The sequence below is a fragment of the Diorhabda carinulata genome, chromosome 1 (genome assembly GCF_026250575.1).
Source record: "Diorhabda carinulata isolate Delta chromosome 1, icDioCari1.1, whole genome shotgun sequence".
Lineage (NCBI taxonomy): Eukaryota > Metazoa > Arthropoda > Insecta > Coleoptera > Chrysomelidae > Diorhabda > Diorhabda carinulata.
In genome coordinates this window covers 21,591,850-21,618,656 of record NC_079460.1, presented here as the reverse complement: position 1 = coordinate 21,618,656, position 26,807 = coordinate 21,591,850, and the positions used below count along the sequence as shown (strand labels likewise).

General features: G+C 32.2%; 1 protein-coding gene and 1 long non-coding RNA gene across 5 annotated transcripts in view; both read right to left on the bottom strand.

The window, feature by feature from the left end:
- The window catches only part of LOC130893289 (uncharacterized), a 75,710-nt gene extending 62,521 nt beyond the window's left edge, over positions 1 to 13,189 (bottom strand). The window contains exon 1 of the long non-coding RNA XR_009059183.1: positions 13,016 to 13,189. This is a non-coding gene — a long non-coding RNA (uncharacterized LOC130893289). The remainder of the gene's footprint in view (positions 1 to 13,015) is intronic.
- Positions 13,190 to 13,794: 605 nt separating this feature from the next.
- Positions 13,795 to 25,938, bottom strand: LOC130893271 (very-long-chain 3-oxoacyl-CoA reductase). 4 transcript variants are annotated; one of them, XM_057799243.1, is made up of 4 exons: positions 25,719 to 25,927; positions 22,665 to 23,056; positions 16,878 to 17,000; positions 13,795 to 14,694 (listed from the first exon to the last, which is right to left on the bottom strand). In XM_057799243.1, exons 2-4 carry the CDS (start codon positions 22,834 to 22,836, stop codon positions 14,030 to 14,032), a joined length of 960 nt encoding a protein of 319 aa, XP_057655226.1. In that variant the 5' UTR covers positions 22,837 to 23,056; positions 25,719 to 25,927; the 3' UTR covers positions 13,795 to 14,029. The 4 variants fall into 4 exon arrangements, with proteins under 4 accessions (XP_057655226.1, XP_057655218.1, XP_057655246.1 ...); XM_057799235.1 differs by having other exon boundaries at positions 22,665 to 22,984; XM_057799263.1 differs by having other exon boundaries at positions 22,665 to 22,978.
- Positions 25,939 to 26,807: the final 869 nt, after the last annotated feature.

Here is a 26,807-nt window from a genome sequence, read left to right as displayed (position 1 = left end):
TCACGTCGATATATGACTATCATTTCACATTGGAATCCTATCAACAGACATCCGAGTGGACTGCGCGTGATGAACAGACTCCAAAGTGTGGAAAATCGTAAAAGTTAGAAGGCATTAGTATTTTTGCATGCATATGGTATAATATTCATTGATTGGAGCGTTCGATTGTGTGTGCTGTTTGACAAGATAAGACCAGACAATGCACAAATGTCACAAATTAATGAAACCGATGAGTTAGAGGTTCCCGGATGCGCCATATTTTCCAAATCTTACTTTAGGCGACTTATTCCTCATTTCCAATGGCCAAATTCACCAAGACTAGTAAATTTTCAATTCAATGGGTAATAAACTGGATTTTGTTGGGAAACATTTTAAGGCCTTTCTATGCTGATTTTCACAAAACTTATCACTCCGCGGTGGTGGTTCCTACCCCTGCAAGGTAAACCCTCTGAGTGGGGTGTTTGATTTTCTATTTTATGAAGTCAATCACTAGAATTATGCAGAATTTCAACTTTCTCGTGATTTCAGCTCAGGGTAATTTTTTTATCTCTAGCGACTGGATTATTTCGGCAAACAATTTTTGATCTCAAAATGTATCTTATCAAGAAAGTTAGTGCTAATTTACAGCATATTACAGTATTTTTAGCTTGGCTTTCTGCAATATAGAAATTAAGCGAGTAGCTTTTGAACTGTTGAACTGACAATTGAAAATTCTTCGCTTAGTTTATGAAGTCTGTCAAAATAATCGTCAAAATTTACTTTATTAGAGAAAGTCCTCATGGGACGAAACAATAGCCAAAACAATATGCTGATTCAAAATTTGTACTTTCTTCTCAAAAACTTTTTCATCATTATTTCAACAGAATGACGATATAATAACGTGAATGAAAATTTATGCGATGCAATACAATCGAAAATACATTATTTATAAAATGCAAATTTCTTAGAAATAAAAATTATATGTTATTAAAGCAAAAACAATAATTCTTCCTTGAATAATATCATTTAAATAAACTGATGACGATTCCTGGCTTAATCACCCGTCAAATTTTTATACATAAACATCCTTGATTATTTTTTTCGTAATATTATGATTGAATTGTTAGATCATAGCAATGCATTCACCTTATTCCATTACCTTTTACTTATTATTATCAACTAATTACAAGGCAACGCATTGATATATCACATTTTTTAATAAAAAATTATATTTATTAATAATGTTTTTTAATTGTTGTAATAAAAGGTTTACTACACAGTGAGCAAATAGGTTAGGTTATGAGCAACCTCCACCTAGATTGGTTGTGGTTCACTTGAAGGCGTGATGCCTATTGAGATACCACCCTCCTATTTTTTATAGCGTTTATTTAACCATTTAGAAAACTTTTGCTATTTCTAATTCTCTTATTTCTTCGAAGCAATCTACTAGGTCTTCCACCAGCATTTGAAGTCGTTGTTTCGTCCAGGCCAAGCTGATGCTCGATCGATTTATTTTTTGTATTCCTTCATTGATCCTTATCCAAATCACTCTGGTTATCATGCAATAACTTCACCATTCATCCTAATGTTTGACTCTAACTCTCAATCAATAACATTATTTAACTATTCCATCAATAGTAGCACTGTTTCTTGGGAATTTTCCCCCTTATCATATTTTTGCAAGCCCAACTCTTTCAGATACTTCATAGTGCCCACGTACCCAGCAGAATCTTAGTTTAGTGAGCACATAAAACAAATTTATCAACAGTAATGATAGGTTTGTTCCAACCTGCTAATCTGGACCGCTCTTGGAACAGTCTATAGTATTTTCTGCGCGATCTCCGGATATGCACGGTTGTGATAACAATACGTCCTATCAACCTAGTATTGAAAAAACCGTCCCGAAAACGGTTCACAAACACCTAAATCGGTAAAACACAAAAAGGAATCGTTCGTATAACGGTTGAAGCAAGTAATGCGCAGAATCGTCACCTTACCAAAGACGGTTTTTTGATGGGTTGGAACGAATTTATTGTAATTTATAAAAGTGCATAAAAATCTGAGGAGAATATGTCAAATCTAATAAGAATTCTCCCTGAGCCAATGCCTTCTACAACATACTTTTGCGGGTAGCGTCAGCCTTCAGAATAAGCTCGGGGTGGCACTGCGAGTAATACGAGGCATAACACCAATATCGAAAGAAGCTACACACACGAAAACACAAAAAATGAACAAAAATTAAAAAAGCAGGGCCAGATGAAGAAAGATGGGATAACAGATAATATGGGTGGACTGCGTCCAACTACTTCCTTAGCCAAGTTTTGTCAGGATATGGAGTGTTCCGCATTTATTCAAAAAGATTTGGTAAAACTGACCCAGAAAATCAAAAAGTATTGCCAATCAATTGACACCGTGAAGTAGTACACTATCTTGCAACAACTAATTGCAACAAGAGGGAGTAGAATAGGATAATACCCATTATAGAGACAATGCTTAAGAGCAAAAAGACTTGGGAGGTAATGCAAACGATGATAAGGAGCATCATGCCAAATCTAATCATCATTGATGGAAGGGGGAAATGGGAAACAGACCGATTTATTAAATAAGAAACCATTGAAGATATGACTAGACGACGACCTAGACTACGTGGCATCTCCACGGGTGGTAAGATAATCCATACACTATCAAACAAATGCTCAAATTGCAAACCATGATCTTCTTTAAGAAAAAGCAATGTTGAAATTTGTTAATCAAATTAATTTTAATTAAAAGTCAAAGTTAACGTTAAGTTTGATTCAAGGCATCTAAAGAAAACAATCGATACAGAAAACTAATTTGCAAATTCTATGGGAATTAAGAAATCAGACTTTTTAGAAATTTGAATCAAAGCAAAGATCTCAGACCAAAAAGAAATTTTTCCTTGTTGACTAATTAGGAAAAGCGATAAAATGAACAAGCATAAAGATAAATCGTAAGCTGCATGATAGTTTTGACCTCTGAAAATTCTCCACGACTTTATGTAAATTTTGTGATATTTGCTAAAAAAGGGAAAACAATATTAAATGTAATAGAAAATAGCAAGGTGATTACAGCGAATTGTAACATGGTGACGCAACTAGGAAATATGGTGAGGTGAAGTCTGCAAATACGAATACATCCAATACACCAGTGGCGTAGATAAAAAATCTTTCTATTTCCATGCAGGAGTTAATTTCAAATGATTCAATGATTGTTCAAATCTGGTAATATGTCTGTCAACGGAGTCAAAATCAAATAAAAATTTTTCGAAATAAGTGCAAAATATATACTGATGAAATGGTAAATTTTAATAATGATCCGGGGTGAACCGGGGAGGTTGCTCGGACCACTTTATCCATAAAAAATTGGAAGGATTGGGCCCCGTTACGTAATCCAAACGTCACTTACGAGAATTATTGTACGTCTTCCTCGGCTACCGGGATTTGGTTGTAAGCTTTAAATGAGTCGATTTTCGAATACATTTTCTGAGGTAGTTTCGGTTGTTTGGCAGTCTGCGGGTAATCGAGGATGACCTATTCTCTGCGCGCGGCTGCGAGCTTGTCTCAGTCGAGCCGGTTTGCTCAGGGTGTGCACGTGTCTGATAACTTTTGATCGTTGCAAGCTCGTGTCCACTCGCGGCAATCTTTCTGGATCGATGGCCAAATAAACCTCTGGAAGACGAGTTTTGCAGTGGCTTTGATACTTGATAGAGGTGGAAGCTGCTTTCCTGAAAGCTCGTGTGACGTAAGGGAGAGTTTTGGTTTTTGCTTCAGATTATTTCAGAAATGATTTTCATTGATTTTTGAACTACATTCTGTTCATTTAGATTGTTTTTCTGTCAAATTTTCGCAAACCAATGCTTCACTCTTTTTATAAAGTGATTAATCGTAAACAATTTCTTCAGATCTTGATTTTGTACGGATTTTTTCTCCCCACACCCTCAGTTTCTTTTTTTTTGGCATCTTTTAACTCATTTTTATGTGGTACTGTCCCAACTACGCCATTGCAAACCAGTGTAAACGCACGTGAGACTAAAGGAAGCTATACCAAGGTTGAATATGCAAAGACTATGAGGTTATTGCTGCTTTATATTTTTTCGCAGCTGAGAGTATCGTTAACAGAAAAATTACATAGTCAATTCTTGTTGATACAATGATTTATAAACAAGGCAATAACTGAATATTTTCACGACACTCCAAAGACTTTTAGTTAAAAAAATATTTGTAATAGAGTTTGGAAAGAATCGGAAATAGTTCCAATTTCAGGAAATAACAATTATTTTTACCTTAAACAATAAACACCGTATTCGTACCTATCTACAATTTACTTAAATTGTTATTTTTATCTTAACTGAAAATTTATTTACTAATGGGCTTGTATGAATGGTTTATGTATTGGTCTAAATCCACCATCAGGAAAGGGGCGAACGCTGATAATAGTAACCAAAGCGGTTCAAACGGTTTGGTTATAAAGGTGGTATCTTTTGAGTCAACTCTTTTCGGTGAATACCATTAGGAAATGAATGCTGTTGTTTTTAAATAGTTCGAACAAATTATGGATCTTATTCACAGGTATAGATAACGTTATTGCACATTTTTTCTCATTTACATCATTTTATTTTTCAAGTGTCCAGTTCTGCTCCCCCTACAATACCCGAGTATGGTATAGGATAATCATACAATACAGAATTTCATCGCAATTAAACGATTCATGAATTAACCAACCAACCGATCAATCTGTGTAGATGACGTTTATGATTGATGCATTTTTTCATATCATATTTACAACATTCTGCTCTCCACGTGATCTCTTTTGCTATAACGTAACAAAAAATATTATGTAAACTACTGTAAGTCAATCTTGAATTAGCAGTGCGTTCCACGTGATTTTATCAAGTCACGTAAGGTGCAAGATTTAATGTTGACAAATAAATATTTATTTCTAATTCAGTTAATAATTAAATAACACCATGTCAAAATGAATTTCCAAACATTCTTTTCCTTAAATATGTAAATTAAATTCGCCGCAAACTACAATTAATCCTAAAAGCTTAAAAATACCAAAATTGGTACACTGTATTAGACTGTTGAAGCATGAAGCAATGGTTAGTAGAAAACGAGCGAACAATTCTAGGGGTTAATTTTTTACAAGTTATCTGTCAGTTGATTTAAAAAATTTGATGAGTATCTAGATTAGGTTACACCCCTCCGATTTCGTTAAAATTTTAGTATGTTATAATGAAAATTACGCTGAACAAGAATATATTTATATATATGGCGCGTAAATCATCTCTTCAGGTACTTTTTTGCGTTTTAAGTATCAAATAATTGTAATGATTTTTCAGTGATTGTAATATTTAAATTAATCGTTGAAACCTAACCTAACCTGGACACTACTCTACAAAATTAAATCCAATCACAAGCAGGGGTTGCTGTTATCGAAAACTCTTCCATGATTTTTTCTTGATGAGGTGGTCGACGTTAAATAAAATAGATATACAAACTGTATGTAGAATCATCGCTTATTTTATTTATTACATGAGTAGAACATTTATACAACATCTTTACGTGCTCTTTTAACACCCCCTACCCCCCGCCAAACCCTTTATACTTTTTTGACCCTATTTTACTACAAAAAAATAATTATTGAATTTTCAATTTTTCCATATGCATTTTTCTATGATAAAATAATAATTACTTATGGTTACGACAATTAACAATTATAATTGTTCATAATTCCAGTGAATTAATTTCATATATTTTTTACATATTTTTTTCACTATTTAGCTGTATTTTTTGTTATTACGAAAACGTCAAATTTTTATTCTTTAACCCTCTCTATACTTTTAACAAGGGATGACCGACGGCTGAAATAATTTTTTTGTGTTCAGTACACTTTTCTTTATTACCCGCCACAACCTCAAGTCTATAGTTAGATATAGATAAATAGATAATTACCAAAAATTTTAATTTTATACCATGAATAATTTAATTAAAAAACTTTTTTACCCTTCTATTTTTCATAAATATTTGTCATTTTCAAAAAATTACAAAAAAGTCAAAAGTTGACTATGAATTTATACGAGGGTTGCTACTTAAGGTTTGCGACAAATAAAAACAAATATATATATATATATATATATATATATATATATATATGCGTTTGAACTAATTGTCGATTCCGATTGAAGTACCTCCCAAACATGTGGTTTGAACGCATCAACCGTTTCTTCAGGTCTACAAAAACGTTGACCTCGCAATTTATTTCTGATCTGCAGGAATAAGAATAAAAATAAATCATTTGGTACCAAATGAAGACTGTACGACAGATGATCCATCAATTCGATGTTTTGACTGTTCAAAAACGTTTTTGTTTGAACTGATGCTTGAGAGCTCAAATTGTTGAGGTGGAGAATGATCCCTTTTCTGCGATTAGTTTCCCTGTCACTTCTGGCAAACACATGCTGGAGTACCATCCCGAATTGACGCTTTTACGTTGCTCTTATGAAATGGTGACGACATGTCCAGTAATTCCAAAAAACAGGCGACCAACAGTTTCGAAGTGCTTCCTGCGCGAACTACTTTTGTTGGATTTTGCTCGTCTTGAAAGACCAATACTAGTCGATTGTTGTTTAGTTTGTCACGATCTTATAGACGTCTCTTAAAGCATCGCGATTGCATTTGTTCAGCATTTCTTTGCAACAATCAACACGATTGTCAAATTAAACGGTATCCAAAATGAACAAATCTTCTCGAGAGTCAGATGCTCATGTAATATCAGTTGCAATATCAGTTTACGCACAGCACTGATGTTTTTGGTATAGTAGCAGATTTTTGACGAAATTTTTTGCACACAATCAATAGGTTTTGTGGTCGAAGGATCTGTCAATCGATTTGACACTTAGTAAACAATATTCATAGTTACTGCTTATCAACTTATAAACAGATTTCAACATTTCGTGAGCTTCTTCAGCACATTTTTTTGTTTTAATGTCGAGTCGAGTTCCATGTTCCGATTAACAAGTTCATACATGTCAGTATTTTTCATAACACATGAGGTTATCAGACTAATTGAAGTTGATGCAGCGTGAGTAATTGCTGCTATAAAAAATCATTCACTATTTTTTTTTAGATCACACCTCGTATTTTAGGATTTCTATATTCTTTCATGTATTATCAGCTTTCAAAATATTACAGGATTGTATGGTTCATTCGATCAATGTGACATTAATGATTGTATTATACTTATGACTCATGTTTGGTGATAAGAAAACCTAAATATCCTTAAAAAAACTTTATGCCAAGTGTAAGTTAATAAAACCACTAGATATAAATTGTAAACATGTTACATCACTTCTGAGTATTAAAGGAATGAATTTTCTTTCCTGTGATTATTCATTTTGTGTACTGAGTGTCATGTACTAGGTATATATAATAATATAGGAGAGGATTTCAATAAAGAGGTTAGGGTAATAACTGAAAAAATTGAGAGATTGAAAACTCACTTTAAATACTGAACAAAAACCAATTTTACTCTATTTAAACTTTTGGCGGTATCTTTAAAATTGGTCCACACGTAATCGTTTATATCTTACGGCTTCTGACCATAAGGTGCATAAAGCTTAGAAGAAGGTACATCTCCGTGTCTAGAAACGAGGGTGAGATATGACTTAATACACTTTTGCATGCGTTTGAACCAACAATCGAAGCATTTTGTAAGTTCCGATTGAGATACCTCTAAAACATGTGATTTGAACACATCAACCGCTACTTCAGGTGAAGAAAAACGTTGACCTCGTACTTTATTTTCAATCTGCGGAAAAAAGAAGAAATTATTGGGTGCTAAATGAAAAATGTACGGCGGACGATTCATCAATTCCATGCTTTAACTGTTCAAATTCAGAATTGACCATTGTACGTTGCTCTTATGGAACTAGTTATTCCGAAGAAACAGGCAACCATTTGCTTCGAAGTATTGAAAGACCCATACCCATATTCATAAGCACAGATTCATTATTCGTCGCCTGGCACGAGCTTTTTTTGCCAGGATCGATGTTTTTTGGTACAGTAGCCGATTTTGGACGACTTTCACGAAATTCATCGTGTAGCTAAGTGCGACCACGATTGAATTCGGAAAACCAGCGAAACACGATGATACAAGATGGTGCTTCATCACCAAAAATTGAAGCCAGATGGTTGCTGTTGGTTTAATTCGTGCCGAAAGTGATAGAAAATCATCGTACGAAAATTTTCGCGATTTAATTCCATAATTTATCACTGATAGTTACTACATATAATTTTTCCTCGATGTCATTAAAAAGTATCGATTCTACTTACACAATCCAATCATCATTCAATATCGATGTCTAATTAGCAAAGGATCAAATTCGATTGCAGAAAATTTTTATTTGTGCGTAAAAAAGGACAAATAAAGTGAATGTTCAGTTTTAGACATGAATCACTCATTCATAGCTGAACGAGGATTTCAAGTATTTCGAAGGTGATGGAGTTAAGCGTATCAAACGAATATACAAAAGGAATGAAAAAAAACAACCAAAAAGAAAAAGAAAATTTGATGAAACACCTGATAAAGATACTGGGATGGCTACAAGTGTTTACTTCAGAGTTACTGTCATAGATAGATTTATATCCGACAGTATAAAGGCATAACGGATTTAACGAGAAATTTTCATTTCTTTGTTATTACCATAGTTTCCAGGAAAAAATGTACCCTAATGATGTAGGAACAGAATCAGATCAGAAATATGTACTCGTTCAAAGATTTTGTAAAAAATAAATGCTTGGTCTATTTTCAATTAAAAAAAACTTTCTAAATTAATACCTAGCCAATTTTCTATCCATCTATGTGCCTCATTTGGCACTGTTTGGTATTACACTCTACTTTGATGTAAATTAGCCTATGCGTTGAGCGGGGTCTTAACTGTACATGCAAATATAATGAGGGCACCAAACATCCGTAGAAATAAATGGTAATTTTGGAAAATAGTCTTTCAATTTTCATGAAAATTAACTAAACAAAAGTTAAAATACTTTCCTCAACAACAGATTCATAAACTTGACTTTCTGTTTGTCGTTGCCGTTCGCGGATGACTTTTGCCGTTTGACGTTCTTAGCAAATTCTACAGATCTATTCATAAACTTGACTTGCTGCCCTTAACCCAAAAATTTTGTAACTCTTTTGACGTGAGTACTGCTTCTTTCTTTTCGTGATATTTTTGTGTTTTTGTTTGTAATCCGGTATTATGGAAAATAACAAAGAGTTTTGTTTATTGGAACAAACGTGACAAACGCAAACGGATGTGATTGGATCTTTTCTATTACTACGAAAGTTGCAACGAACTGTCGTTGTTTATGTTGTCTCCAACGGCAAACCGATCAGTAAACGGCAACTATGAATGAACTTATGCATTTCAATGTTTTTAAATTTGTAACAGCAAACGGCAAACGGAAAGTTCAGTTCATGACTCGGTCATTAAAAGTATAATGTGATAATACTTTATCACATTAATTCCATCAGATTATTGTGAATCGAGTTCTTACCTATATTATAGGCAACTAGTTCTACATTTCGCTCTTCACCTCCAGATACAATTAGAAACAAAATGGAATCAAATCAATTTTATATTCGATTTAATGACATTTAAAAATATCATTAAAATTATAATTTATACACTTTCCAAATCGATTTCTTTAAAACCTGTTCAATGAATTGTTATTCTTGAAGGTAGATTTAATTAAGTTTCATATAATAGGGAATGTGACAATAAAGTGATGAAAAGCAGTAGCGGGTCCAGGGGGGTCTAAGCCCTCCACGCGACATTTTTTACTGTTTCATTATTCCAATATGGAAACATTTGTTGTTGATGAAACACTCGTATAACAATATAAGCACTAAAAAGCAAATTTTTTCAATAAGGCACAATAATTACAATATATCCTAAGTAGAAAATTATTTTATACCAACCGTTGAACATCAATCGATTACGAGAAACTTGAAAAAAAGTTTTCGAGAAAAATTTGTAATGCAATTTTGAAACAAAGAAACAATGTTAACAATACTTGATGCAAAAAATTCGGGAGTAGATGACGTGAAAATAATGCTGTGGTAAGAAAAAATTATACGACACTCTCGTTTCTGAGTTATAGGCCTTAAGGTTGCGAAAACATAACTTATATTTAAGTATATTTTCTAAATTATACATTCGAACATTATAAATTTTTAATGGATGATATATCAGAGATTACTACATCAGAATTGGACCATCAATTATTGGAAACTGTGGTTCTGTTCTCTGATGAAATGTTTGCCAGCTGTAATAAGTCTCCTTTTTCCTGCCTTTTGTTGGTGATTGTAAAATATTTTGGGAAGGGATTTCCTTCGATTCTCGTGAGGAATTTCTCCCCTTACGTACAAGGTCTATGAATGCCCAATTTGACTTGTAATGCCATTTGCTCCGTTTGTTGGGCCTAATTTTTGATTCACACAGGACAACGCTCATCCCCACGTGGCTAGAGAGGTTATTGGCTACATAAATGATATCAATATACTTCTATTAAAGTGGCCACCTAACAGTCCAGATATTGATCCTATAGAACATCTATGGGACTATATCGAAAAGAGGATTCGAAGTTATAGTCCCCCTGTTTCTAATCACAACCAACTCATAGAGGTCGCTATTGAAGAATGGGAGAATATACCTCTAGATTTCCAGAAAAAAATTTTATGGAAAAAATGGTTATGTTAAGGTCGTCAAGTCGACTAATTTGTAGGTGTTCATTATTATTTCAATGTAACTTACTTCTATTTTGTGTTTATATTGTAAAAATTGTTTTCTGTACTAATTTGAACAGTTATTGTCTTACCTAAACCATAGGCAACCAACCTTTCTACTAGATGCTATATAAATTATATTTTATTCTACTATTTTTATATTATATATTATTATATATTTTTAGTATATATATAAAAAGTATATTTTCAATATTGAAATGTAAAACTAATCCATTTCCTAATAGTTGATTTTGACTAAGCAAAAAATTTTTAGTTAAACTTTCAGAGCACTTCAAGGAATGTGATGTTGAGAAATATTTCTTGTGGTATTTTGAAAATCAGTTTAGAAAAAACATTCAACACAGATTTTAGATATTGTCATACGAGGTCTGGCTATTAAATAAAGAGACTTCGGGCCTAGAGGGCGCCCTAGACGAGTAATGTCTGTGACGAAAAACAGGAGCAACGTATCAATCTCCAATTGATCATTAAATTGAAAAAAACTCGGACTGAGTACAATAAATTGTTGCAAGAGGGCTATGGGGACAATTCTCTATCTCGTGCGCTTTTTTTTGATTTTTGAGTAGTGTAAGCGCTTTAGTGTGGGAAGAGAACTGAAGATGACCAGCGCCCAGGTCGCCCTGTGACTGTTTCATCTCCGGAAATGGGGACCAAAATCAACCAAATTGTACGTGCAGATCGTCGAATGAGCATCCGAATAATTACCGAGGCTATAAAAGCCGATAAAAAAAACAGCTATAAAAATTTTACACGAGGAATTACACGTGACAAAAGTCTGTGCGAAGTTGGTGCCAAAAATTCTGACTCCTGACCTAAAGCTCTTGCGTCAACGGTACTGCTCAGATTTCCTTGAAAGAAATCTGCTTTTAAAGGGACCCGATTTGAGTCGATGGAAGCGGTAAGGCAAAAAAACGGCAGAGCTCCTAAAGGCACTAACCAAATAAAACTTCCAGCACTGCTTTGATCAATGGAAAAAACGTATACAAAGGTGTGTGGCGAGGGGAGGGGAATATATTGAATGGGAGAATTCCAATAATTTTTATAAAACCCTTTTTTCTAACCAGTCTCGTTATTTAATAGCCAGACCTCGTATATCGGTCTTTAAATATATTTGCATGAAGATATAACTGAAAAAAATCAAATATTCAATGTGACAAAAGTGGAAGGTTTTGAATATAAAGGATTACCAAGGATACAGTGGATAGAAAAAAATAAAACATGAATATCTAGTTAATAAAAAACCTCAGAAGAATTTATAGATATTTTTTTTAATTTATGGATGTATTAGTAAAAAATGAGCAATATTATAATAATAATAGAATCAAGAACAGTAAGTTTTCCAAAATAAACAAATTTCAAGGAAACTCTCAATTGAGTCTCAATTGAGAAAACAAAAAATATTTGAAATAATTGTATTGTCACTTAACTAAAACATATGCTTTTCAAATGCATTATATATCACACCAAATGCCCTAGTGAATTCCCTAAATGTTTAATTTTAGTATTATTAATATTAATTTTATATTAATCATTTCTTTTAGAATACTGAGATATATAAAACTTCATATCAGGAACAAAAATATTTCTGTACCAAATATTGATGTGCACCCTTATTTCAAGAATGATTATGCTTTTATGTACCTAACATATTTAACTATAATTTCAAGTAGCAACAATATAAATTTTGAATGTCATTTAAAACAGGTATCTCATTTTATTGCCTTATATTAAATCAAATCATTAATATACTAACATAAAAAATATTTTCTTTTAAACAAAAAAAATCAGATTCAATTAATGGCTTATCCAAGCCACATAAGTTCAAGATTAAATTTGGAAATATAATTTAAACAAATGTTATGAATTTAAGTTATTATAATAAACGAATTCAATGATTTATATTAACATTAGAAACCGAAACAATTGAGCTTTCAAGTGAAACAATAAAAAATATGAAGATACATCAATTGTTTTTTAGACATCATTTATGATCAAGTATATCAGTTACAAGTATTCAAAACATAGTTATATGTTAATAAACAATATCCATAAAATATTTAAACGAAACTAAGTATTGAAATACGATCTATATAACGGTTTAGCATAGGTAACGCTTATACTGTTTAGACTATCTCAATTTAACTTTAATATGAATATACATAACTCTTTCACTATTACATATTGTATTAAATAAGAAAGTACTTACAATTGGATGTTTATATTCTTCTCGGATCACAGTTTTAACACTAAATTAGAGAAAAAAAATACGAGGTAAAAATATATAAAACCAAGATCAAAGATGGTGACTGAAAGAATTGGTACTTAGTCTAATGAGCTACCGCCCTCTAATCATGTTTCAAAAAAGCTCGTTCCGTTCAAAGCTCTATGATACTGTCAATATAATAACGAATTATTTTTTTCTAAACTCAGTGGATTTTAAATATACTGTTATTATTATATTTTTCTTTAAAAAAAAAACAAATTTAATAGTAATACTAAATTTAATACATGAGAGGAAATCTGTATATTACGTACAGATTTTTTTGTGTAGATATATCATTTAAATTTACGTCTAATACATTAAACATCAATATATTTCATTTTTCTCTTAATAGCTGAAGAATAAATATAAAATGAAAATAAAAGAGTTAAGTACTAGGAAAGATCATAGACATAATCGATATGTAATCTATCTAACTAATTTATCGATAGTTTACATATCTATGAGGAATGTCCCACGCACAAATTGGAGGGAAACGGTATAATATATCGAAAATGTGTTGGAAACTGTTATCTTCAGAAATATGTAGTAACAGCTATGGCAGTTAGTTTAATGCAATCATCTTGTTATGTTTTTTCAATCATACAGTCTATGATTACATATTAGTACAGCTAAACTTTCAGAAAGCTCATGTTTCCTTCATTATATAAGTGCGGGAATTTTGAATCAATGTGATTTGCTAGGAGTATTATAAACAAACTGAAAACGTAAGTAAAATATTTATTATTTTTTTTTCGTGATACAATGTTCCAGAGTCGGCTCCATAACAAATACAAATTTTAACAAGGGACACAATTTTTAACAAACAATGTTCTTTAAAATTCCTCAACAAAAAGAAAGATAATTTCTTGAAAAATCTAATTAAATATAATCGGTAATTTGGCCACATGAGATGCAGATCAGATCAAAATATAAATAACTGTTGAAGTGTACAAGAAATTATTGTGTAGCCCTTTTTAAAGCTCTTTTTCTGATATTTGACATTGTTCTAAATATTAGCCACCTTGACAATTTGGGTGATATATAATCCAATCCTTTCACTACAGTAATTAGTAAAGTGTGTGGATAATACCCAGTGGTTCTTTCCTTGATGCCAACAGTTTTTATTGCTTCTTTTACATAAGTGAGGGGAGATGGTGCCATCCAAGTTGAGCTTCTAATTTTAGACATATTTGTAGCAACATATCCAGGGAGCAAGCATTGAACAGTAATACCAAACTTTGAATATTCTGCAGCTAGATCTTCAGAAAATTTAACAACATACGCTTTTGAAGCAGCATACACTGTTAGAAGGGGATTTGGAATTTGTGCAGCCGATGATGATATGTTGATAACTACTCCTTTTCTTCTTTCCACCATTCCCGGCATGACGATTTTACACATATTTGTTACTGAATAAATATTACAGTTAATAAGATTAGGGAAAAAAGTGTCTTTGTCTTTTACATCTAAAAAGAATTCTGGATGAGTGTAACTCATTCCTACATTGTTGATCAGTACACCAATATCCATTCCATTCAACTGTTTATCGATTTCGTGGTAGATGTGCTCAGTATCTGTAAAATCGGCAACTAGAGTTCGGAATTCTACTTTATACTTCTCTCCTAAAACAAATTAGAAAATTAAAGTAAATAGGTATAATATGTTATTTAGGTTTCAAAAGGTATGAAAGCTTGATTTTCAATTCCACCAAAATATAAACTAGATTCAATTCTAACAGTACAAAATATATATATATATATATATATATATATATATATATATATATATATATATATATATATAATTTATGAATTAGGGAAAAAACGATGAAGGATCTTTACACATTTAGCTTAAATTGTTCTTAAAAAGCTTCTACATAGTTGGTCAAGCCATAAAATCGGCAGTAAACCAATACCAAGCAATTAAGACAGGAGGTGGCCTACACAGACAATATGAACCTGCTAACCAGAGAAGAAATAAAAGTTAAAGATTTCCGGATATCCAACGAAAAATCCAGTTGAGCAGTACTCGTGTGAGCAGAGCTAAAACGAAGTACACGCTCAAATACCGTAGCTCTCTCATAACTGAAAACAACGAGACTGCACTGAAGATACAGAAGAGAGTCAAAGCTGGAAATAAGGCGTATTACAGTGCCCAGAAGATGCTGAAATCCCGCTGTATTCAGCAGGTGCACAATCTGTCCAATGATTTCTAGAGATGAACTGGGACTCAACTCGTTGGAGATTACTTCGGTGTCTCTACGGCCCAATCCAAGACCTAATAGAATAGCGCATTCATATTAACGCTGATATTTATGCCCTGCATGGAGCAAGGTAGCAGAGATCAAGAGTGCGACACCAAGATGGCTTGGTAACGTCGATCAGATGCCGGAGGGTCAAGAAATCAAACTTGCATAACGGAAGGCCACGGGCTACCAGGACGACCACGTATAAGATGGCAGGACGACGTAGAAAAGAACCTAAAATAACTAGGCGTCCAAAACTGGCGAATAAAAGTACAACATCGAGAGGAATGGAGAACGGTTGTCCAGGAGGATAAGGATCTTCAAGGACCATAGCGCCAATTGGTAAGTAAACTAATACCAGCACAAACCGTGTCCATCGAGCTCGAGGTTTAATGTGCGCATTTTCGAATGTAGTGGATTCGTGAGATATTACATTTATTTAAGGGGCTCAATTCCCTTTTTAGTTTTTTCTCCTCTTTATTCTCTCCACACAATATTTTTGAAATAAAAACCCCTTCCTCATCAGTATATACTTAAAAATATTGAAAAATAACATTTATTATACCAAAAAGTAGTGAACAAATATATATAACTTCCAAGATTATTATATTTTCAAGTTTAATGACCTTTGAATATATTATTGAATTCATAGTTTTTTTATTATTTCATTTTGTAAACAACTGTTGTAATTTTTGCTGACTGTAAAAAGTTGACAGTTCAACGGCTTTAAAAAGAACAATTCAGTTGATGAATCAATATTTTTGGTTTAACTATAAAAATCAAAAACTAAATTTTATAATCGAAACTAGTTTTATTGTTTTCTTAACTATATAAGCCCTTCATTAAAATAAATAAACTTTTCCATGCGTCTGAATCAAATTTCAACATTTTTTTATAATGACTGAGGTAGCTTCAAAAAATTAGTTAGGTACACAAAAATAGTTTTGTTTTAAAAGTCATTAAAAACACTGTTCGTTTTTGAGGTGTGAAAATAACAAGTCATTATATGCCAAATCAATGCTGTACAGTGGATGACACTAGAAGCGGTCTTTAACACAACATGTTTCCTTCCTTCCCCTATACATATCTATAAGCACAAAATAGATACTTAATAAGCATGTCATCAATTCCCTTTGTTGATATCTACTGATTCAATGAGGTGATGCATCTTACTACAACTAATTAACGCCACTTCGATTATAAGAACTTGAGAAGCAACCCTCGTAGTATAATCTTGTCTGAGCAATCAACATCAATGTTTTAATTCATTAAATTATATGAATTTTTCACAGTTCTGCAAGAAGAGGAGTTATCGATAAATAAGTAGTATGTTAATTGTGAAAATCTACGTGAAAAACAATGAAAAAATGTAAACGGGTCTACCTAGTAACTGAGTTTTTCAATTAATTGCAATCGCACTAAAATTATAATGTTGTGGTGGAGGTTATGTTCAACAAGTTTGCAACAAGTGTCAGTGACGATAATAAACAAACAGTATTGCCAATACCAAAAATAAGAATAGTGATAAATGAATATTTAGGTTATGAATATAAAAATTACCTAATTCTTTCGCCACATCGTCTAGTTTTAATTTGGTCCTACTAATAAGCACCACATTCAAGCCTTTCTGAGCTAAAACTTCGGCATACGCTTTACCAATTCCATCTGTAGCTCCAGTAACGACTAAGAAAAAAATATTCAATATTATTTCAATATAATTCAATGATTATAATATACAGAATGTTCATAAATTTCCTAAATAATTATTGGATATAAACAATAAAACACAGTATTCTTCATTGTGTTAACTCTACCCAGAGTAGAGCCGTAACACACTTTAATTCTTTTAAATTTTTTCTAGATACATCTTCTATATCGTGATAGTTTTTCATCTACCTCTATCCATAAATTTTCTCCACATTATATACCAATTTATTCCTATTCCTACTATTGTACCCCTGCAGACCCTGCCTTTGGTCAATAAGATATAGCCCCAATCAAGATTTCGAAATAACCTTTAACTAATGAGAATCAACTAAACCAGAAGTGTTCAATTTATAATAAAAAGTTTTGCATTTCGAGGTTATGTTTTTCGCCAGAATTGCGTTTAAAATCGCTTACTGTGCATAAAATTACAAGCAGATCAGAATATTATATATTATGAATCTCACTTTGTTTGACATTGTGCAAGGCTCTTGTCATTGTATCATTGCTGCTACTAGGCAAAACTTATCCTTCCACAGGGTGCTCTGTCCATCTTTAGACATAATAAAAGAAAACATAAAAATCAACAAGAGAGACAGGAGACAATCAATCAGTATCAATAACACAAATTGTTCGAGCACAAAGAGCAAGATGATTAGGTCACATTATCAGATTACCCCAGCAGAGAATTGTGAGAATTATGCTGGAGGAAGAAGAAGAAGGTTAAAAAGGAAAGAAAAAATACCTACAAGAAGTCAAACATATAAAGATAAAGATGAGAAAGGAAGTATTGAGATAAGTAGCGAAGGAAGAATAGTGAAGAAGATTGTTGCCAAATGTTTAGAAGACCTTTAGAGTTGAACGTAGTGGAATTGTGGCAAAATTAAACAACAAAATGTACTAACTCTTATATATTTTCCACCTTACGAATAGTTATCTGTTCATCGTATGGGAATTAATTAGTTAAGAATTGCGACGTTTTACATTTCGTTGTTTTGTTTTAAAACATTAAATTCATCGATTTCAAAAATTAATATTTAAATTAACGGTCAAGCGTCAATTTGAATATTGATGTTTGAAATCTAAGAATTTAATATTTTTTAAAACAAGCAACAAGACTTAAAACACCGCAATTCTTAACTAATTAATTCCCAGATGATGAACAAATAAGTATTCGAAAGCTTGGAAATATATTAGAGTCATTACACTTTGCTGTTTAATTTTGCCACAATCCCACTAGTTGGTCGGAGAATCAAAAGTAATTACATTTCTGCCTAAAATTGTAACTTGCAGGCAATAAAAACGGCAACAAACCGATAAAGTTTGCAAATTCGGTCCAGCATTTAGCAATCAGCTGAGCTTTATCTTGACCGTGTTTTTGATCAAAATACATCAAGTCTTCAATTGCATTATACATGTTTTTGTCGATGTTTTATTTCGTCTTTTTTTTGGTAGCTTTTCTTTTTTCTTTTTGTTATTTTTTTGTATGTACGTAGACTTCTACACCAGTATTGTGGCTTAGTTTTGGTTTTCAAACCTTACAAGTTTCTTGTGGTAATTAAGTTGATATTAATCTCGTTAATTGATGAATGTATATTAGACTTACATTGTGTTCAATTAAAAATGAGGACGAATTTTGAGAGATAAGAGAAGTTAAAATGGGAATATAATTGTGAAACTTTTTTATTAATAAACAAAAGGAAATACCTAGGTCCGTATAATACTCCAGTATTTCAAAAATTAAAAATAAAACTAAAGCCTTTTTATATGATTAGCATAACCTAGAAACCGAAATTTTTAACATTGATTCACCGACCGACCGACCAAACAATTAGGATAAGGGAACATAACCTTGAAATGTTAAACTTTTCTTTAAATATTGAACACTCGTAGTATGGTTAATTCTTATTGACTTTTCTGGTATTTTTTTTACATAAAAATTTCTATGTTTTATGTAGTTATGCAAATTAAAAATGTTTCATTTGAGCTAGTCGATAAAAAATACGGACACTTGACCTCATTGTGACCCCTTATCAAAATAATGAACTGCATTAGATAGAACTTCTAATCTACAATCGATGTAAATTGAAATTACCGCTAAACATTTAAAATAGTTTCCGTAAAATAACTTTCACGTGATTTTATTTTTGATTCTTGTAACCAGAGGTGACATCATTTATTTCTAGATTATAAAGTGTTGATTTTTAATTATAAAATGTCAGATTTCTCTATACGTACACCACAATAGAACGAATCAAGAAATTATGAAACTCTACGATCATATTTGATCTATTTTTTGAATTTGGCGATTTGAGCTTGTCCTTTCAGTGGAATGTTCTGTCGCTTCTGTGTGTGGTTTTTCTTTGAAAATGTCATATTCAAATGAGCATGTTGCTAAACCTCATCCTGTATTATAGCATCCTATGTAACAAAGATTGGTATTATCAGGAACTTGAATATTCAAATTGACACTTTTCACTGAAATAGTGATTTTTGGTTTCATTTCCACAGATTTTGGTTTTTGTTTTTCAATAATTCAATACACGGAAGTTTTAATTTCACTATATGTATAAACTGATTTGTCCGAATCAGCGACTGACCTTGAGATAAAAGAATAAAAATGTGGTTTTGAATATTCTCAATTTCCATAAACGGATTTATACTACTTTTTATGCATCTTTTGTTATGTTGTTTATTATTCTTAAAACTCACATTCAAATAAAAAAAAATTAATTTATACTGGAAGTGACGTGGTTAATTTTAAATGCTGGTTATTTTGCCAATAAACGAAATCTCGTGTTCCAAAGTCGTAATTGGCATATTTGTAATTCAAGGATAACTTAACAAACAGGTCGAATTAAAACTCTTCTTATTGTTTCTTTATTCATGTGATACAGACTTTCAAACAAATCAAAAACAATAGATAGATAGATAGAGATAGATAAAGTCTATTATCTTGTCTTTATGCTTGAAAATAATATCAAACCAGTCGTTCCATGAATTTATATTTCTTCCGACTAACATGTCTAAACATCAGGAAGGATTAGCAGTTGGGATCGTGTTTATAAAATCAGCACTATTCGGAGTATCCCTATGAAATTAATACTCAGTCTGAGATTGATGCAATTCGATTTTTTTCCAAAATTGAATGAACCAAAGCTAAATCGAGATGGCTTGTGCCCAATGTTTTTTCAAACTTTCTTTTTGTCTTTTAAATACCTTTCCAAATATTAAGAAACATCGAAATTTTGAATAAATAAATCATCTAATAATATATTCCATTACATAAAATGAGCTTCACAATTTTTTATCATTATATTTAGGTTTACCAATTAAACTGGGTTCAGTTAATGTTCATAAAATAATGTTTTAGATAAAATTAATTTCATTGCAGCAAAACGTTCATATCTACGAAAAAAACGAGTTATCAAGGCAGGTCTTTTAATAGTTAGACGGTATTAATCGAAAAATACATGTAGATGTATAATTAAAGTTGTAGACCACTTCTTTTGCATGACTAGAATAAAAAGTAGAAATGTTATCCATGTACAAAAAACTACCGGCAATCTCAATCTATTCAGAGAAGAGAGTAGCTATAAAAGTCATAACGGTATGCTCCTGGTTTGTGCTGAAGTGTAAAAATGTCCTACAAAAACTAATTAGCGATGGCTGCAAGATCGTCTGCTGGTGCCTGGTCACTTGCTCGCCAGATTGGGATCAGCAAATCCACCAATGAACCCAAAACTCATTCTTGGTATAGCCAAAAGTCTTACTTTCACGTCTCTCAGCAGTTTGCTCGCAAAATAAACTCTGAAGATAAATGAGACAAGCTAAGATGGGTCTACCAATCAACTCTTAAAAAATCGCGAAATTAGACTGGTGACTGACCTTTTATCTGGACAAGACCATCTCTACACTATCGGAATAACGGAAGATTTGGAATGCCGCTGGTTCATGGAGGAAGGAATTGCAGACCACGTCATCGTTGAACGCTCAACATTCAAACATTCGAAGTTCAAATCTTACAGTTTTCCAAGCCGAGGTGTTTGATTAGCTTTTCCAAAGTCATCGGTCTTTAGTAGTTTTAAGTGAGCAGGACGGGGATATCATAATTCTCAATGGTGCCTGACCGTCCACAATCCAACTATGAGCTAAGCTATTGCTTCATGGCCACCATTAATCAAAATTTTCTCTTTCTCTCTCTTGAGCACCCAGCATTCACACTTTCGAGTTTCAAATCTTGCAGTCTTCGAAATCAAAATGTTTGATTAGCTTTTCCAAAGACATCGGTCTTCAGTTGCTTTTCTTCAACATTTAAATTAGTGTGAATAAATGCCATAAAGAAATCATGCCATAAACTAACAGATAACGAAAAAGATCAGATGATCTTACTGATTTTGGTTAGTTTTAAATCAAAAAATAAATAATAATTTCAAAAGCTTAAAAAATACATTTAATAGCAAACTAAACTAAAAATTAAATAATAAATTTTTAACACTTTAAATAAGAGTAATTTCAATGTAAAAAGCGTAGGGTGCTTGATTTCCATTGATGTAAGTAAAGTCATTATAAAATTATCTTAGAAGAAAGACCCCTTGCTTTTGAACATCAAATTGAGTTAATCAGTGTCATATAATTTTTGACTGAAGAAGGATTTTATACCAATAGAAATTGAAAACAGAATGGAGGCTGTTCACGGTGACGTGTGTCCTTCATTTTCAATACTTGAAAACGGAATAAGTTGTTTCGATGAGGACGAGAATCCCTAGAAGATAACTCACGTACGGAAGGTCCTCTGACGGTCACTATTCCAAAAAACATTAAATTAATGAAAGGAATTGTTCTAAGTGACCACAAGGAATCTAGAGCATTTAAATCTAACAAATTCAGTGCACGGTAGAATCCTCGAATTCTCAGCACAGTGCAAAAGCAGTGTCTAGTAGAATGTTGTGAGCGATTTTTAGAGCTCTGCCGCGAGGACCAAGAAACTGTAATCCGATCAATTGTAATGGATAAGGAAACTATGATCTTCTATAATGATCCACTACCCAAATGAATTATATGGAGTGGCATTGGAGAAGAGAGCCCGTGCCAATAGAAGCAAAGGTCGGAAAGCACCAAAAAAGTGATAGCTACAATATTTTGGGACGACGAGGATATTCTTTTGATCGACTTTGAAGAATCAAATAGAACCTTGAACGCGACATATTACTAAGAAAGTTGCGTCCAAAACTTATCGAAAAAAACACAGCAAAATCAGCTGAAGTTTGCGCTTAGTTCACGACAATGCTCAAGTTCATACGGGTTCATTTTTCAAGGCTACTGAACACGATGTGGATTCGCAAAGCTCAAGACCGAGTTAAGGGGTAAAAGATGAAATTAAACAGGCAGTCTATGAATATTTTGATTCTACAGATGCAACATATTGTTATAGCGGTTATATCAGACGTTCTGAAAAGTGCGTGGATGTAAAGGGGAAATACTTTATTAACCTCTTTCGACCATAACGACTAAATGTTAAAAATCTACCAACAATTTTAACTAGGTTAAAACTACGTATTGGTTTATAAAATTAAACAATGATTATTATATTGTTAAAACATTTCAAAATTCAAAAATCCTATTTTCTATAGAAGTACTTACCAGCCCATGTTCCTGTTTCTTTAATATTAACAGCATTAATTTTGAATGCGGGAGCCAAAAAGGAGTCATAAAGGAATCTGAATAGCATCCTAGATAATTGAAATCCTACTATACATGTACAAATAAGCGCTATTTTATTCACCGGACAAAAATTGTTTTCTTCTTGATTCATGCTTAAAATGCAACGACATGCGGTCTTTAAAATCACTGATTGTTTTAAACACTCAAATTTGAATACCGGAACGACAGGAAGAAGTGTTGATTATTTCGCTGCGACCAAGTTCAGACATGCGCCGTAAATGTTTAACCCCTTTCTATAGCTTGAATCGATTTGGAGAAATTTGTGTTATAGTCCGGTTAATATAATACTAAACTGTTATTATGATGTTACACTAAGAAGTAATTCCGTGATAAATCGAGAATATTTACACTATTAAGTAGACAACATACTGATTATTTAAAAAAAACTTAGATTATGAATGTATATAATACAAAATGTGAAGTAGTTAATCAATGCTGTTTCAAAATTATATTTAAACTGACTACAAAAATTAACTGAAATCAATATAAATAGCTCACTTCTTAATAAAGTTTAAAGAGTACGAGGGTTATCGGAAAAATTTCCGAACTAACAAAGAAACAAGATATTTTTTCTACGATAATTTTTATTTAGTCTTCTTTTAAGTATATGCACTTTTCCCAGTGATGCGCTAACTTTTTTAACCCCTCCAAATAATAGATTCTCGTCAAAATACGATAACGTCCTCATTTGATGAAAATATTTCTCTTGAAAATGAAACTTTTAGGTTAAAAAACAGGAAAAAGTCGCTAGGAACTAGATTTGGTGAATACGATGGGTGGTCAAACAATTAGAAGTGCAATTCGGTAATTTTATCCAAGACGATCACCCTGATGGAAAAGCACTTTCTTTTCTTCGAATGCGATATCTTTTCTGTAATTTCTACCGTTACCTTATCAAGCAATGATGCGTTATACTCTTTTGTTATTTTTTTACCTTAACCTTATCCAAAAAATGGTCGCTATCACTTTATCGACCGATGAAACCTTCTGCCTTTTTCTGATCAGGTTCGCCGTTTGCAATCCACTGTCCCTCAATGCAGGTTTCATCTACAATTATTAATCGATGCAAAAATCTAACTCATTTTCCTTAATCTGTGTCAATAAGGAACAGGAAATGTTCAGTCAAATGCGCTTTTGGTCTATAGCCTAATTCTTCAGTCGGTAAATGCATTCCTCTGATATATTGACAACTTTTTTTTATCTTTTTAACCTTATTCTGACGGTCGTCCAGTACCAACGCCTACATTGACCCAGATATTTTTGCACAAGGACACGCAAATTTAATTCTGTCCTTGCTATATTCAAGGGGAATAATTTTCGTTTGCTCGTGATAAAAAACTGTACAAATTAGAGTTTAATTTATTGTATCAATACTCATTTTGGTTGATACTATTAATGCAGTATATTGGAGGAAATAGAAGATTGCGTAATTAAAATTTCTTTAAATAAATACTTGTAACAACTTCCAAATTAAAATATCATTTTTATTTATCAACTTTATCGTAGTAGATTGCATTGTAAGATTGAACTAAAAAAATGATTAATTATTATTATCAACAACAGTCTCGTATTTTTCACAACTATATCACGTGCTTGGAACCGCAATAGGAAGCATGTTTTGGATAACAAATTCTTTTTTTTTCAATATCTAATAAATTAATATAATTAATATCACCATTCTGATATGCCAAAAAAGTTATTTGATTATAAATATTTCCATCCCACGAGCTTACACGTTAGAATAGTGCAGATGCAAATCGTGTATCGTTTTCTCTGTTTAGCACTTCGGTTCGTTCTCCGATTTCTTCCGATCTCTAACCGCCATCTGTCTCTATCCTTCTCTCTTCTGTATTTCCTTATCTATGCTCTTTCTCCAGCTTATTTGTGATCTTCCTCTTCTCCTTTTCCCATGTGGTGTCCACTTTAGGACCTGTTTTGGTATTCTTTGTAAATGCCCATATAAGATTGGATGTTTGACTTTGATGTAATAGATTAATGTGTGTGTTATTTATTCGTTGTTTGTTGACTTTTGGTATTATTTGGTCCCAAATATTTCATTGTCACTGAGAGGAATTCCCATCCCTCTGCATTTCCGCTTTCACATCTTGAGTGCCTGCTCATAGTAAATCTTGAGTAGCGTTGGCGAGAGGCAACACCATTATTTCAAACCTTTCGTGTCTGTAAACCCATCAGTTAAATGCCGGTTTGCTTTAATTTTTGTTATACTATTTTCGTTTGTTGACTGCCCTCATTAACCTGTTTGTGATGTGATATTTTTCAACCCAAAGTAAAAAGTTTCAATTTATTGATGTACTAATGTTTGGAGCACACATTAAAGCAATCAAAACTATGATAATATGGATAAGAAATCTTGGGAAAAAAAATAACATAATCATAACGTCTAACTTGAAATGTTTTTTGTTATTTCATTTGTCTATTGAGAAATATGAGAAACTTAGATTTTCCTAGAAATATCATGGGGCTTCGATTAGGAACATCAAAATACTTCAACAACATTTATAAAGAAGAAATGAGGTGTAATTTAATGTTGACGCTCGACCTTATTTTAGAGCGTCAAATGTGGTATAATTTCGACTGGAACGCCATCTCAAATTAATACTGCATCAAATATTAGAGCGCCAAGCTTCAAACTGCTGAAAAAAATTCTAAAATATATCACTTATGTCAGTAGTCTGTTAACCTAAAAACATAGAGTGTGTCTTAGATATAAATTGTTAGTCAAGAAACTGAGCTAAATAATAATTAGTTCGGACGCTGTATTAATTTAAGATGACGCTCCAGTCAAACTTGTCTCGTCGAAAGTCAACATGAAATTGCATCTTTATGAAAATGATTACTATGAAGTGATTAATAAAACTGATTTGTAAATGACAGTCTTTTTATATTTATCTACATCTTTCTGTTGGTGCTGGCTGTTAGTTCTAAATATATGGAATACGTGGATCACTTTACCTTTTTCTTTCACTCCGTATTAATAATAAATATTCAGTAGCTGTTTATTCAAAAAATTTTGAAAAAATTGACCTTCAAGATTTATTAACTGGACTATAACCCACACGTGTTGGACATACTACTTTCACTACATCCAAGCAAATTTAAGCAAATTACTTTTTCTTTCTTAAAATACACGGCACATTTTATATACCTTATAACAACGATGTAAGATGATAACTGCTTTTGGAACATTATCAGGACGTAAAAAACCTTATCAGAAAACATTAAATTAAGCAAGATAGTTAAACTAAATTGATAAGAAAGTTTAAAATTATTTTTTCAATTTCAAAATACAAAAAATACTCTGTTCAAACTTCCTTGTTACATATATCTAAAACATAATTTTTTTCAAGGTTTCTATAGTAAATTTATGTATGTAAGTTATGAATAACTAAATTTTCTGCCCGGTTTCTTAATTATTTCCTTATGTTATAATATATATAATTTATAAACAGACTAAACGAAATTTTCATATAAAGGACTTTTATTACATTATTTATTTAATGACAACTTGTTGCATAGTTAACAAAATCATTTTACTGGACTAAAAAGGATCCCGATAATCCACCTCATATTAGTCTAATCAGTCTAATTTCTCCTGGAGCCGACTGTGTAGTAGGTTATGTTAGGTTGAGGTCAAGTTAGGTTAACATTAGGTTGGGTTGAGATTAGGTTAGGTTAAGATTACCTTGCATTTCATCTTGCATCTATCTTCCCAAACTAAAACTGTCGAACATTCCAAATCACTACTTCATTTGAACTCTTTAAGTTATTTCCAATTTTTTTATTTATGGATAGACAAAAGGTTTAAATTAGAGTGAAGATGTTGGACAGACATGGGAAGCTTGATGCGAGACAGTGTACTCACCTAGTTGTTTTCGGACAAATATTTGAACTTCACTTTTGAAAATGGGTAAAAGTACTCACAAGGTGTTTGTTTGCTACACAGGCAGTTCTTGGTAACTTGAAGTGCTGTTTGTACATATTTCATTTTAACAGTACTCAGTACGCATAGGTTCTAAAGGGCGCAAAGGTGATGATTGCACT